The 14072-nt window shown below is 33.4% G+C and overlaps 2 protein-coding genes across 2 annotated transcripts; both read right to left on the bottom strand.

The window, feature by feature from the left end:
• Positions 1 to 702: 702 nt before the first annotated feature.
• On the bottom strand, positions 703 to 1466 carry Obp56c (Odorant-binding protein 56c). Its single transcript, XM_068291875.1, has 2 exons — positions 1398 to 1466; positions 703 to 1338 (listed from the first exon to the last, which is right to left on the bottom strand). The coding sequence occupies exons 1-2, from the start codon at positions 1464 to 1466 to the stop codon at positions 703 to 705; spliced, it is 705 nt and encodes a 234-aa protein (XP_068147976.1).
• Positions 1467 to 6099: 4633 nt separating this feature from the next.
• Positions 6100 to 6783, bottom strand: LOC137575763 (general odorant-binding protein 56d-like). Its single transcript, XM_068288447.1, has 2 exons — positions 6652 to 6783; positions 6100 to 6583 (listed from the first exon to the last, which is right to left on the bottom strand). Exons 1-2 carry the CDS (start codon positions 6700 to 6702, stop codon positions 6236 to 6238), a joined length of 399 nt encoding a protein of 132 aa, XP_068144548.1. The 5' UTR covers positions 6703 to 6783; the 3' UTR covers positions 6100 to 6235.
• Between the last annotated feature and the right edge of the window lie 7289 nt (positions 6784 to 14072).

Raw genomic sequence — 14072 nt, forward strand, 5'->3', positions numbered from 1 at the left:
TTATCTAGAGCAATATATTGCTTGTTTTCGTATGGACTTGCGATTGAATCAAATTCGTTACCAAATATCTATATCTTTATCCATTCTAAGTGTTCAAGATATCTTTAGCAAGGGCATTTTTGTTATAGTTTTACTTTACATGCATCTTTGGTTTATATTTTGATTTATGACTTCAACTAGCCTCCCATGTGGTCATATGACTCAAAGCCCGGCGAGTTTAAATTATATTCTATACCACATTCCGTCTATCTTACAAATGGAAAGTTCATAGCCACAGATTTTGATGAATTTGATACTATTCCACAACACAAAGCGTTCTTTGTGAAAACCTATGACCTTAAATTATACATTCTTCTTATTGGCTTCATTGATCCCAGCGCAGATCAAGAAATATTTAGACTCTCTTAACTGTTTGTTATAGATGAGCCAGAAACTGTGCTATTCTTTTATATATTTAAATTTCCAAGTGAACATTCGCTGCCTAAAAGCACACTACACAAAACATGCTTTGCAAGTCAAGTTTACAGAGCAGAATCGAATTTTTGTTGTCATGGGTCTGCTCTCTTCTGTACCCAAATTGTAAAATATTTATTTAAATGTGACCAAAACACCGATTATTAAACTGTACCATTGATATATACACACATATTTGTTTACATATATGGACTTAAATAGATTCAAGATCCTACATTATGACCATTCCTACTGTTTGGACTCAGTGGAATGCTGAATGCCATCAATGATGCCCTCCTCCTTGTCGTTATCACCTTCATCATTGCCCATATCATTGTCATTTTCACTACGCTCGAGAACCTCTCTGATACGCTGCTCGGCCTCAAGAGTTTTCAGATGATTGTAGCACAAATGCAACTTGTACGCCGCTTCACAGCGATTCTTACTCTGCAGATCCATGCACTCTTTGATTTCAGGTTTCTCACGCTGAATAATGCTCTGCACTTGTTTCCTGAAAGCTTCCTCCAGCAGCACATCGTACTTGACCAGACCCAAACGTTCATAGAGGCAGCGGACGAAGCACTGCAGTGGCTCGTTATGCTTCAAATCGAGATAGGGCATCTGATTGCTCGAATAGTCAATATCGTTTATGCTATTGCCATCGTTGGACCCTCCACCGGAGCCAGTGGCCACCTCATTCTCAATGGTATAATCATTCGAAAGTAGACTCAGGCGGAAAAGTTTCAACTGCGACATGGATATTTCGGTCTCTCGCATACACTGATGCAATATCTCCTGACTGAGCTTCGAGGCGGTACCATTCCGCTGCTCTCCCAGATCCGTACGTGTCAGAGACATATTCAGGGACACGGATAGCGAACGACTCTGCGAATAGAGGTCTACATCGATTTAGTCCTTTGGAAAATTTTCTATTATAATATTACCCATGCCAATGGCAGAAAATTACTGACACTCAGGCACAGTAAGGACACTAAAAGCACTTTATTAGACATTAAACTTAAACCGCTCTATCAAATATTTTATAGTAAAAGAACTTTGCTTTACCAAAATAGACTAGAGCCTGGCCCACACATGGGTTTCTTTTATACAGTCGCCGTATTCCATATCCATCATTCATTTTTAATTGCAATTTAATTGAAGCCGAAAAAAAAAAAAAATTGCCAACTGGCCATTTTAATGCCTGAATGGTCAGTAAAAATCTCAAATTGATCATAGAACTCCACTGCTGACCTCATCCCCTATCATGGTCTCGATTCGATCGACCAATACGTGGATGCCATCAACCCTTGGCAAAATGCCACGCCTCAATGCATCGACAAAGTCATTTGCATGTGATTATTAGCAATTCAAGTTAGGCTTTCGTTTAAATATATGTATACAAAATCGTTCTGATCTATAATGGACGGATGAGCAAAATGTTGGCGAGCAAAATTTCAAGCGCAATTTACCAGATAAATCAACAAAAACATTTAAGTACCCTTCCATAAAATTATACCCCAAAAAACAAAATTTCGCTAAATGCTCTGAGCTCCTCACACCCCCCTTCCAAAAAAAAAAAACCAAATTATAATTTATACAGTTTGAGTAAACAGTTTACTCTACATATTGCTAACAATTTAAATAACAAAAGTACATACATATAAAAATTCCGAGCAAACAATTTTAAATATATATAGTTGACTTTAATTGTAGAATCGCATTAATTATGAATAATTATGGTTAAAAAGGAGAAAATAAACAAAACAAATGAATCATCTCGCCATAGCCTAGAGACTTACAAACAAACAAAAATTACAAAGTATTGTAAGTAGAAGTTAGTTTATTCAAAGGTAAAACTAATTGTAATTCGTCAAAAAAGATAAAATGAAACTTTATGTATTTATATAGAATCGGTTTTATTATAGTCCTATCTTTCAAATATGGGGGGGACGATTTACTCACTTTAGTTTAGTTTATGAAAACTTTTACTTTAATTTTTTGGCTTCTTAATACTTTTTACCAAAGAACTAAATTGTTTGTAGTTTGTAGTTTCAGTTAAAATTTGGATTATCAAAAAGAAATATTTGCTGACTTTGACATTTTATTGCACACTGGGCCAAGTTCACTTATTTTGGGCATAAATTACAACTCAAAACACAGATTTTCGATTTAGATGTTTATATTTTTGCAACCGAATCATAATTTTATCCCATTTTACATAGTTTTAGGCTTCAAGCTTTTTTTTAATAATTTTATATTTATTTATATATATTTGAATTCAAAATTTTATATTTTCTTTTTGCCTTAAAATCAGTTTATATATCAGTTCAAAGTTGTTTACAAACAATCCAGTCAACACTTTTTATTGATCCACACAGAATGGGCGAAATTGGCCAAAAAGTGTCAATAACAGGCTTTAATTCCACACTAAAGTAAAAATTTAGATAAGAATTTTAGCCGATTTTTACACAAGAAACAGTTGAAAATTTTGTGACTTTTTAAGACTTTGAAAAACACAATATGGTAATTAAAATTTTATCAATTATTGACATTGATTCGATGTCCTTAATCCTTATATTCGTATTAAAGGTTTTTACTCAAATTATATATATACTCATAATTTACAAATTGTTTTGTCTACAATGCCAAAAAACTTAACGGAATTCGGCCCAACTTTAATTATATTAATAAATCAAAATTCAATGGAGGAAAAATCGAAAACAAACAAAAATCTTACATCAAACATAACTATTTAGATTATTTCTAATGAACAAATAAATAAGATACAAAATTTGTTTATTTATTTTAATTTTTTGCCTTGCCCAGATGAAATTGTTTCCTCATTAAAAGAATTTTATTATTCTAGGAAACTATGAGATAATTTAAGTAATTAGATTTAGATAAACCTTATGTGACAAACAGCAATTTCTATTTTCTTCTGTCGTGTTATGAATAACTGAAAATAGAAACTGAAACTAAAACCCAAAATATCGGATAACTTAAATAAAACAGAAGCTTTTAACATCTTCAATGTATAAATAATATTCACAGATATTTCAATTATTAAGCAATTTATTTTCTATTTTCTTATTTCACGTTTATCCCCTTAGTTACCTGTCTTACAAATAAACTCATTAGATAATTATGATTCTATCAAAAGTTTGATAAAACAATTGAGAGAGTAGAATAATTGTGGCCATTAGTTGACAATTTGTAAAAGATATTTTCAACAAATTACAGCAACTATTTAAGCATTTTTCCTACCACCAAAGGCAACAAGAGTCACTGACAATCTTTAATTAATAAACTCAATGACAGAGTTGCGTTGATTATCAGAAATCAAGAGCAGGACACGTATGTCTTTGAGATCAAAGCGAAAGCCCGGTACGGACAATGTCAATAGAGAAAATACCAGCCACCGTTCCACCCTTCGCGTAGTTTTTATAAAAATTAAATTACATTAATGTGAGAACCGCAGGGCGAAATAAGCCAACCCAAACCACCCAACCCAAACGGGGAAAACGGGAATCATTTCCTTCGAAGCCAACTAACAGGAACAAGACTCAGAACAAGAACAAGAGCGAGACAAACCAAGACAAGGAATATAAGGAAGAAGCAAGAATCAGAAGAAGAAGATGAAGAAGAAGGAGAAACAGGCTACAAACAAAAGACAAAGGCCAAGTCAAGCATCAATGTGTTTGTCCCTTTGGCAGCGTCCACGGATCACGGACCACAGAACATCGACCATATCACGCGTGTTGGTTTTCTTTGACAGGGCCGCCAGGGCAGAAAACCACGAGATGTCTACTTAAATGCATTAGCTAGGGGGGAGTTAGAATGTTTAGATGGAAGGTTGATTGGGTTGCTTGAGCAGTGGGGGGGTTGGGCATGCCTTTTTAATAGACATTAGTAAACGCATCAGTGATTATGTGAAGGCTTTTGTGCAGACAACTGCAACTGAAACGGATGCTAAATGGAAGTGACATGACAGACCGCCAGTCAGTCCGTCACTCAGCCATTCAGCTATCCAGCCAGCTAGAGACGAAGTGACAAAATGAATTATAGACAGAATTAAAGCTAATGTCGGTTCTTACTTCTGCGCCAAAAGTCCCCAAAGCAATTGTCCCTTACGTGTATCCCCTGTTAGGTAAATTTCAAACAACCCCCAAAACACAAAAAAAAAAAGGAAAACCGAAAATTTCACCTATTTATTCTCCAAGCGGGAAAACCCGAACTCTGGCAATTGCAATTGCGACACGTGCTCAATGAATGTTTAATGATTTGTTAATTGGATTTGGGGGTAAGCTGAAAAAAAAAAAAAAATAGACACCGAAAGGCAGCCCAACTTGAGCCGCCTTCGCTTTGGGTGTGCGTCCAATTCATTTCATTGTTCCGACGCATCCCACATCCTTTTTTTTTTTTTTTGTGTGTGAAAGTTTATTTTTCGATATAAAAACATTCGGCTTTCCTTTCGGTTTTTTGTCAAACGATGCTCATCAATATTTATGCAATACATAAATGTGCAAATACCTTTGGGGATATGCGCCAAGGACTTTAAGCCCATGACAGCGGTGCGACAATAAGAGGCAGGAGCAGAACGAGGACACAGACGTCTAATGATGGCCGACTGTTATGCAAATTTTAATAATAGTCGAAAAGGTTATACTTGAATGATAAATAAAATATGCCTTAAATACGTTTAAATTGTCAAGCCCACTTGAAAAGTACTAACAAAAAACATATTACCAATGAAAATCGATTGGTTCAAGTTCTGAAAAGGATCAATTAGGCTTACAAAAACAAAATGTTGAAGGACAACAAGTAGTCAAAGAGTTTATGAAGTTTTTTTTACCAATTTTTCTGTTATTTAGTATTATAAACATGCCGCGTTGCCCATGCTTTCTGAATTGATTACTTTTTCAGATCATTTTTCACTGCTTGGCAATGATATTCATGTGGGTGACTTGATTATTGTTGACAATGTCGAAATTGAAGCCCCACCGTGATTTTTCTCTTCTTGGGCGGTCACGTTCTACTCTAACTCTTCTTCGTGTCATGTTTTCCAAGTCTTGTACATTACCTCTTTGATGAAGAGTCTCGTTAGTTCATAACCTTCTCAATTTTTTTTGGCCTGAATCGATAAAGAGGTTTCTAAAAAGTTTTATGATGGAATTCGTGCACCATCGAATGCAATAGAATAATAAAAACTGCCCTTAAGATTTCAACGAAATACTAAGAAAGACTATTGAAAACTTCAATGAAAAATCAACTTTAAAAAACCTAGAAAAATAATACAATTCTTTCATATTCTTTGTAAAGGTTTGATGGAAGCAGTATTTACAATTTTTATAAGTTATTAAAAAGTTTTTATCGACTATTTTTTACCAATGTATTATTCTGGGAGGCCCTCTCCAATTTTCCCATCCAACGATTTATTTAGCTCCATATTTGGCATAGTTTTAGTATTCTCTGTTATCCCAGTCTATATTAGACTTAATCAGACTTGATTTTATTGTAAATGAAAACTTTCTTCTATTATTCAATTCATTGTATTTTTTAGCTTCCTAATTTTCAAGACTTTTTCAAAGTAAGATGGCTTATCCGTGTTACTGATTCTGATTCCTTTTCGATTAGTTACTTCAGACATTTTGGTACAATTCTCTTTAATCTTTAATATTCAAGTAATCAATTAATTAACAATTCACAGACGACTGTTTCTAATAGCTAATACTTTTAAATAAATTTGAAGTTGGTACTTCGCGAAGCTAGTTGACTTGTCGATTTAGATGTGGGCACTGTTCTTGTAGTAGCATTCGTACAATTGATAAGCTGTATCGCATTTATCGGCACCCTTGAGAGAATCACATTTGGCTTGAACGGCCTTCACCTTGTCAACACCGGCGAGGGGACCCAATTTGGCCAAGACCACATCGGGCTTAACCTGACCATCGGCAATGAAGCCGGTTTTCTCAAGGAAACAGTTGGCAAAGCACTTGACCTTGGGATCCTTATCATCGAAATTGCCAGCACGCAAAGCCATGGCCTGCTCTTTGGTTATGCCTTCCTGTTGGACACACAAAGCGCCATTGGCATGGGCCTGAGCCTTTTGTTCATCTGTCAGTGGAAGTTCCTGTGAGACACATATAAGAAGACAGATTGAGATTGATTTTAATTTTTTTTTCTTGTAGATTGACTTACAGCAGCGGCAACAAAGGCAACCAGGGCCAAGAAGACAATTATGAATTTCATTTTTTTTTTTTTTTTTTCTGTTTTGATATCACAAGAAGATGTTGTCAAGAACCTTTTCGAATAGAAACTGTTTGTTCAATGCGGCATACGATGAGCTTTTATATGATTTGAGCTTTGTGTTTTTGTTTGTGGTTTTGCTTGTTTTTGTTTTTGTTTTTCGCTTTACTTCACTGACTTCATATAAAACATGAACAGAAGTGTATATAGGCGCAAATATATAGACAGTTGTTTACATAAATATGTGTACATACATATGTATATACTTAGTTTATTTAAATCACAATTTTAATGGTTCTCGCCAGTTTGCACTGTTTTTTTTTTTTTTTTTAATTTTTTAGTTGTTTTTGGCCCTGTTTCCTTAACGTTACTTCAATTAAGATTTATCATTGACGATAAGCATTGCTTAGTCACTTTTTTTGGTTTTAGTCTGGTTTAAAGTCCACTCGATATACGAAGCTGCAACTTGAACTACAATTAGTCGTAGAAAATTGTTCCAGCCTTTTGCTTTTACATTTTTTTTTGTTTAATAATTCACAATTTGTTGTTAATTGGTTATTATGATCATTAACCCAACACCCTGTCTTCCCAACTAATTTCATTTGAGTAGACTTGATGTCTTTTCACAGAATAACACTTTGATTGTTTCCCAGTTGTCTAAACAAAAATCGAAAAAAAAAAAACTCGTAATTATACATTTTGTTGCTTAAATAGAAAGAAACTTGAGATCTTGCTTTTAATGGGTCGTTGTGCAGTATAAGCATGATTTGGCAGGTGTTTAAAGTAGAGAGAGAGAGAGAGAGAGGTGGGGGGTGGTGGGCTTTAAGGGGTTCTTAGAGATTGCAGCTTAAGATTTAAGTAATTGAAATTATACATTGATTATTAGATAAATGCAAAACTCTTTATAAGATCTATTCAGATAAACTTAATGAGTTGTTGATCTAAGAAATTGAATTCATGAAGACGAATCAACTTGGTTTAGTCAATTATAAGAAACTTTGAGAATTTGGTTAGCTTAAAAACCACACAAACAGAAATTATACAGCTTTTTATATTTCATAATAATGTCGATAGTATAAATCATTATTTGCTATATTTAAAGTAATAAACTTAGATTAATTAGAACTACAGTTAACCTACAAAAGAGTTTCACTGTATTAAAGCTAAAATTTGAATTAAAGTTAATTCTATTATATCAATTGATTAGAAAGATAAGGAAACCCAATCGAAATAACACCAGGCGTCAGTTTCATTAGAATTACTCTTGCAATTACTTTAAAATAGGAAGATTTGGGTCCAAAGTAGAGATTAGTACCTACAAAATCAATTATTGTAGTTCATCGGAGTTAAAATACTTTATGTTAAATGGGGGCCAAATTGGCCTCCCTAATTTACTTGCTTAACAAATTATGCTAAAGGTTAAACAGAAAATTAAAGTTACTCATTTTTTATTGAGAGGAGTGGCAAAACTCTCCCACATTACAACTCTTAGTTCCGCCACTGAGTCCGTGCCTCTAATTTCACATTGTCATTATTAACCCGAAACCATTGATTAGCTGATTTCAAATAATACATAACTCAAATGAGGTTACCAGTTCACTTGATTATTATCTTTTTGCAATTATGCAAAATATGTCTCGATGGCAAAACATTTGCATCTAATGAAACGCAAAGATGGAATTGATAATAAAAATTATAGCTTTAGTATGGATTCAAGACATAAATATGTCATTAACATCAACATGGAAATATGAAATACAAAGAGCTATTCAAAATTCTCCTTCAATTTTGTATAGAGGCGTAAATAAGTATATATTTAGTAACTAAAGACTGACTGACCTAAACACTCTTTTAGTCAATAGTTTTTCAAGACCAAAAGACATAAAAATTAAACATAAAATAAATAATTGGACCAAGTTGAATTTAATTTATCTCTTATCTCTTTATACTAACCCCCTAAGCCTTTTCAGACTTAAAGCAATTACATATATTATAATTTTTTAAATGCTGTTCAGTTGTTATGATTTACTTAAAAATCAATATGAACATTAAGGCACTCTCAAGACTTATAGGGTTAAATTGTCAAAAAAAAAAGGTCTTCAACCTTCTATAGATCAGATAGTGAATTGCTTTCTACATTAGAATAGTTCTTGCTGAAATTGCTTTCTATGTTGGCCTACATTATGTTGATTTGGAGTCTATCGATTGATATCTAATACCAGTTTTAGGTAGTAAAGTACAAATCTTGCTGTCGTAAGTGCCCTAAAAGTATAGTTGATACCAAATCCAAACAAATATTGTTTCAAATATTCGAATGAATTCTGGTCATGAATCTACACAAATAAATATAAATATTTTTTTAATTACTTAAACTTAAAACTAAATTGTGCTGACTTCATCGTTTACCATTGTTTCTTATGTTTCTTCTCACTGCATCTCTAGCTAACTAATTTTCTGAAATTAAATTACAATTGCTTTGAGATTAGTTTTCTCAGCCCTCAGTGATTCAACAATTTAATTAGTATACAATAACTAGCGGAAGATCCCCTCTCTGGCAATCAAATATACCGGTTTGTTCTCTGTTGTTTTTTTTTCTTCTTTTTTTTGAGTTTGTTTATAAATTAAACTTAAATGTGGACCAAAGTTTTGATGTCAAAGTCCAAAAAGCAAGCTTCAAGCACACACTACAAAATATTAAAAAAAAAAAAAAAAACAAACTGGTTTGCAGTTCCACGAAATACATATAATAAAAATGGAAGACATCTGATTGATAATGTTTATATAGAATGAATAATTTGTCGGTTAAACGATTTAAATAAAGGTAAATAATGGAAAGTTTTTGTTGCGCTCTCTCTCTCTCTCTCTTTTTCTCTCGTTCAGTTATTGTCTCTGTGTATCTATTTATCAGTTGGTTGACTTACGTGCAACAACTAAAAGTTAAATCGTATATATTACAAATATTTACTGCTGACAGCATCGATAATTCATGACCTACTCAAACTACAGCTACTGCCACTGTCTCCTGTCTCCACCTGTATCTTTAGGTTTCCCTTTAACCCCACACCGAAACCCCAAACGAAAACTCACCTGCTTTTGGTGACTGTTTTTGAAACAAAAACTTATCCAGACAAAGTCATAAATAGTTACGCACGCTAACCAAAATGAAATGTCAGAGAGCTCTCCAATCGTCGCCTGCCAGGGCCATAACAAAAATAAAATATTTAAATTGTAATAAATTCATAATGTCAGCATGTCTGTTGTTGTTGTTGTAGACTTTTCCTGGCCCCTTTCCCTTAGATTTATGTATGTAGGGACAGTAATAATAACAGCAAACACGAACTGACTTTAGCAACAAAAACAACAACAATCTACCATACATAACTAAACTTTTGCAAAACGAATCTAACAATACTCTTACAATTCCTTCAAAAAAACTCAAACTCTCTCTTTGTTAAGTATTCATCAAAGCTGGCTTAATTAATGTAATACCTTTTTTATGTTTTTTTAATTTAATTTCAAATTCATTTATATTAAAACTATCAAATTCCAACATTCATTAATTCGATCTTTTAAATTTTAGCCATGTTGTCATTAAACTTAAGAAGAATTTCTTATTTATTTCGATCAGCTTGTTTTTTTGCCCTATTAGAATTAGAATATTTATTTATTTGATCGACCTTGTGCGTAAGGAGCTTTAATGTATAGCTTAATATCCTCAATCCAAGTTAAACTCTTTAAAATATGTTTAAGATGGATATTTAAAGATGTCCAGGAGGTTTCTAGCATTACATTAAAAAAGTCTAAAACCTTTTTTGTTAATAATATAAATAATAACATCTAACGAATCTTATTGTCAGAATCGGTTCGCCTGTTTACGATGAATCTTTTGATGCAGATAGGACTTGTTAGACCAAGGAAGAAAACACTCACATGGATATAAAGCTGTGTTTCTGTTAATAATATAAAAATATTTTCATTTTATTGTATTTTATTTTATGTATTTATTGAATCTTCTCTTAGTTTGGAGCCTTCTTCTTAGTCTAGTTCTTAATCTAAATCCTGGGTCATTTCTTTTACAAAGAGTTCGATTAAAAATTCGGGTAAGGGAATTAGTAAGTTCAGGATCTATTACTGCGTCCTTTGTAAGTAAGTCGAGATGTTCTTGAGTTGGAAGTTGTTTAGGAGTACCTACATTTATATAAAAGTAAGGGAAAATGTGTAGTTTAATTAAACAAACTATGTTTTTTAGGTTTAAGACTTATTTAAGTCAATATGCATTTCTATGTTGCTTGTCATAAAGAATTGTTGAAGATGACTGACTCCCTGCTTAAGGTGATTACAAACAGTAAATGAGAACCAAAATACCCCATTTAGGGACAAAATGAAACATAAACTGAATCCGCAACAGAAACAAAAAGAGAAACTAGACCTAAAGTTGGAGTTGGAACTGCAAAAAATTTTTTTTTTTGTGGGACTGGAAGTTAAGTAGTTTGATTTGTTGGCAAAATTTGAGACAATGACAGGAGAGACAAAAACGAAAAAAAGAAAGAAAAAAACAGAAGCCTCTGCAAAATGCTATAACTTCATATAAGAAAATAATAAAATAGTTTTATGGCAGACATGACAATAGACCAAATGGGCGGGGTCCCTTCAAAGGAGGCCGCAGCCGAAGGCGAGAGCGTTAATAGCGTCATGTAACTCAAATATATATATTTATATAAAAACTTGACTATATGTATATGTATACAATATTAAATACTATATGGCATGACATAAAAATATAAACAGCACATAAAACGACAATGAAAAACAATGGCACACGTTTGTGAATGGGGAGAGAAGGCGAGGGGGTACCCCTAATGAAACTGGACCGGAGGGATTCAGGTGGGTGGCACATAGAGCGGCAACCGCTCCATTCCCACTAAACTAAAGTGAAATGCAAATGTCACGCGAAAAACTATTTGACGACAAACATTACGTTGACATTATTATAAGGCCAACAGAAAAGAAAAAAAATGAACATTCCAAAACTAAACAAAGAGCTCTTCCAAGCTCTGCCCAAAAATGGGTGTGAGTGTGAGTATTATGAATAATATTCACAATCATATGCAAATTTTATGACTCTTTCATGTCGAGTCGTAAAAGTCAATGCACAGTTTAACCAATAAGAAAATTGAAAAAAAAAAAAAATGAATAGAGCGTGAATTTCTTAATTGTCAATGGATCTTTATTCCCTATAAAAACTATATAACTTTTTTTTTAGTACTTTACTTTATGTATAAGTACTTACATTCATTTACCATTAAAAGATAAGCAATTGTTTTCAATAAAACTAATTTTCAGATTAACTTTAGAAAGTCTAACGAGTAAATTTTTGGGAATGTAGTCTCAAAGTTCTTCATTTACATTTTTAGTTTTATTTTGAATATAGAATCCTTGACTGAATAATTTCATCTGATGAATTAGTCAAGGAACGTTTGGAAAACTTAATTTTTTTAACTTGTCTTCCATGCTTTTATAGAGCATCTTTGCAGAGCTCTGACTCCTTTCGCTTCACTTCCACAGACCCTCAAATTTTCATAGTGACTTTATTTGAATATACTGCCAGGGTAAATCAAAACAAAAAGTTTTAAACTAAAAATTAATTTAAAAGATTTTTTTAAGTATAGTAGTTTTCCAGGTTTGTCCAACTATTTCGTTATAAATTTATTGACGCTTAATGCATAATGATTCGTTAATGATTCTTGAATACTCAAAAACGATCTGTTTATGATTCCTTGACTCTTCGTCAAAGATTCATTAATAATTTTTTAATAATTCCTTAATTAATAAAAAATAGTTTCTTTAACGGGCAATGTGCATTATAGATTAAAATAAACGATGAATTGGGTCATTACTTGTGCCGAGAGTGCCATAATCTGTTGGAATACTTAATCAGCTTCTCGGAGCAAGTTCATCAGATTAACAACAATTTGGAAAGTGATGATATACGCAAACAGTTTGGGAATTGGGTGCACTCAATATCCTTTCCGAATGGTTCACACAATCCAGAAACAGAGACTGCAACAAAAGACTTGGATACGGCAATAGTGGGCAGTTTATTAATAATTGAAGAACAGGAGGTACTCGAAGAGGAACAGAATAGGCACCAGGTGGATGAGAAGCACCAGGAGCAGGAGCAAGTCGAAATGGAGTTACTACAAGGCCAAGACGAAGGAGCGGAAGATCAGGAGCTTTACGAAGAAGAAAGCCAAGCACATGACGAAGAAGCGAAAGATCAGGAGCAAGATGATGAGAGTGCTGACCATAATATAACCACTGAAGTTATATCTAAATTCGATGACGACGCATTCGACGATAAAACATCTGTTGAGTATGATACAGTAAAACTTGAAACGGACATTAGTTTTCGCATACTAGAACAAAGGATGGAGGCAGAAGCTAAAGACAATTCAGAACTGGAATGTATACTTTGTTCCAAGTAATTAAACGAGCCCATAAAGATTTCTTACTGATTCATTAAGAATCTATTCCTTACTGTTTCAATCATTACGCAATCATTTTGGATTCGACAATGATTCCTTACTGACTTCATTGATGATTCCTTAGTGATTCACTATGTATTTATGCTACTACTACTAGTATGGTATATATATATACTTCCTAAATCGGTTCTAAAAATGCTATTTGCTTAAAGTTTTTGATTGCTTATTTGGCTTACTTCAAAGCAAACGATAATCCCATTTTTGCAACCTTTTCTTTATTTAAACAAAAAGAGTTATCCACACGTTTTCATCATCCACTGGCCTCATTATAATTTAAATTAACTGAATTTGCTTTATTTTATTTACCAGCTTTAGTGTTGTTTTAGTGGTTTTTCTGCCCCATTGCGAGAATTTTTGGTTACCTATATTTGCTCTAATTGTGGAGGTCGGCACAAGAGAGATAAGCCCTTCGCTTTGGTATGGAGATGATGCCACTGACAAAGTCGAGGCCATTTTGAATTTATTAGCCCATGGGCCGAGTCAAGCATTTGACCCTAACCCCTCCCTCCGGCCCCACCATCGTGTCCCATTTCATGGCTTGCCTTTCCCTTACCCTATACCTAGCAATTTCCTTTTTTTCCCCCATTTTTTGTTCTTTGTGAAATTAATGCGGCAAACACTAATTAATTGCGCAGGTGTTGCAGCTGTTTCGGCTGCTGTTTTTGTTGTTATTGCATGGGATAAGCCTAATTGAATTTCTGTAGGTTTTTTTTTTTTTTTTGCCATGATTTTGGCGTGGGTGGACCACAGATTCAGGCAAATGCTAGGCATCTGTCTGCTCCAATTTTACATACAAATATATGTACATATTCATATAGTTTAGTACAT

This window comes from Drosophila tropicalis, unplaced genomic scaffold (genome assembly GCF_018151085.1).
Source record: "Drosophila tropicalis isolate 14030-0801.00 unplaced genomic scaffold, ASM1815108v1 contig_593, whole genome shotgun sequence".
Classification (NCBI taxonomy): Eukaryota; Metazoa; Arthropoda; class Insecta; order Diptera; family Drosophilidae; genus Drosophila; species Drosophila tropicalis.

What these genes read in the sequence shown, in the direction of transcription:
- LOC137575763 (XM_068288447.1), bottom strand. Translation starts at nt 6,702, where the DNA reads ATGAAATTCATAATTGTCTTCTTGGCCCTGGTTGCCTTTGTTGCCGCT. An exon ending in TTGCCTTTGTTGCCGCTGCT is followed by an intron (nt 6,584 to 6,651) that starts GTAAGTCAATCT and finishes TGTGTCTCACAG; the next exon opens with GAACTTCCACTGACAGATGA.
- Obp56c (XM_068291875.1), bottom strand. Translation starts at nt 1,466, where the DNA reads ATGTCTAATAAAGTGCTTTTAGTGTCCTTACTGTGCCTGAGTGTCAGT. An exon ending in ATTTTCTGCCATTGGCATGG is followed by an intron (nt 1,339 to 1,397) that starts GTAATATTATAA and finishes CTCTATTCGCAG; the next exon opens with AGTCGTTCGCTATCCGTGTC.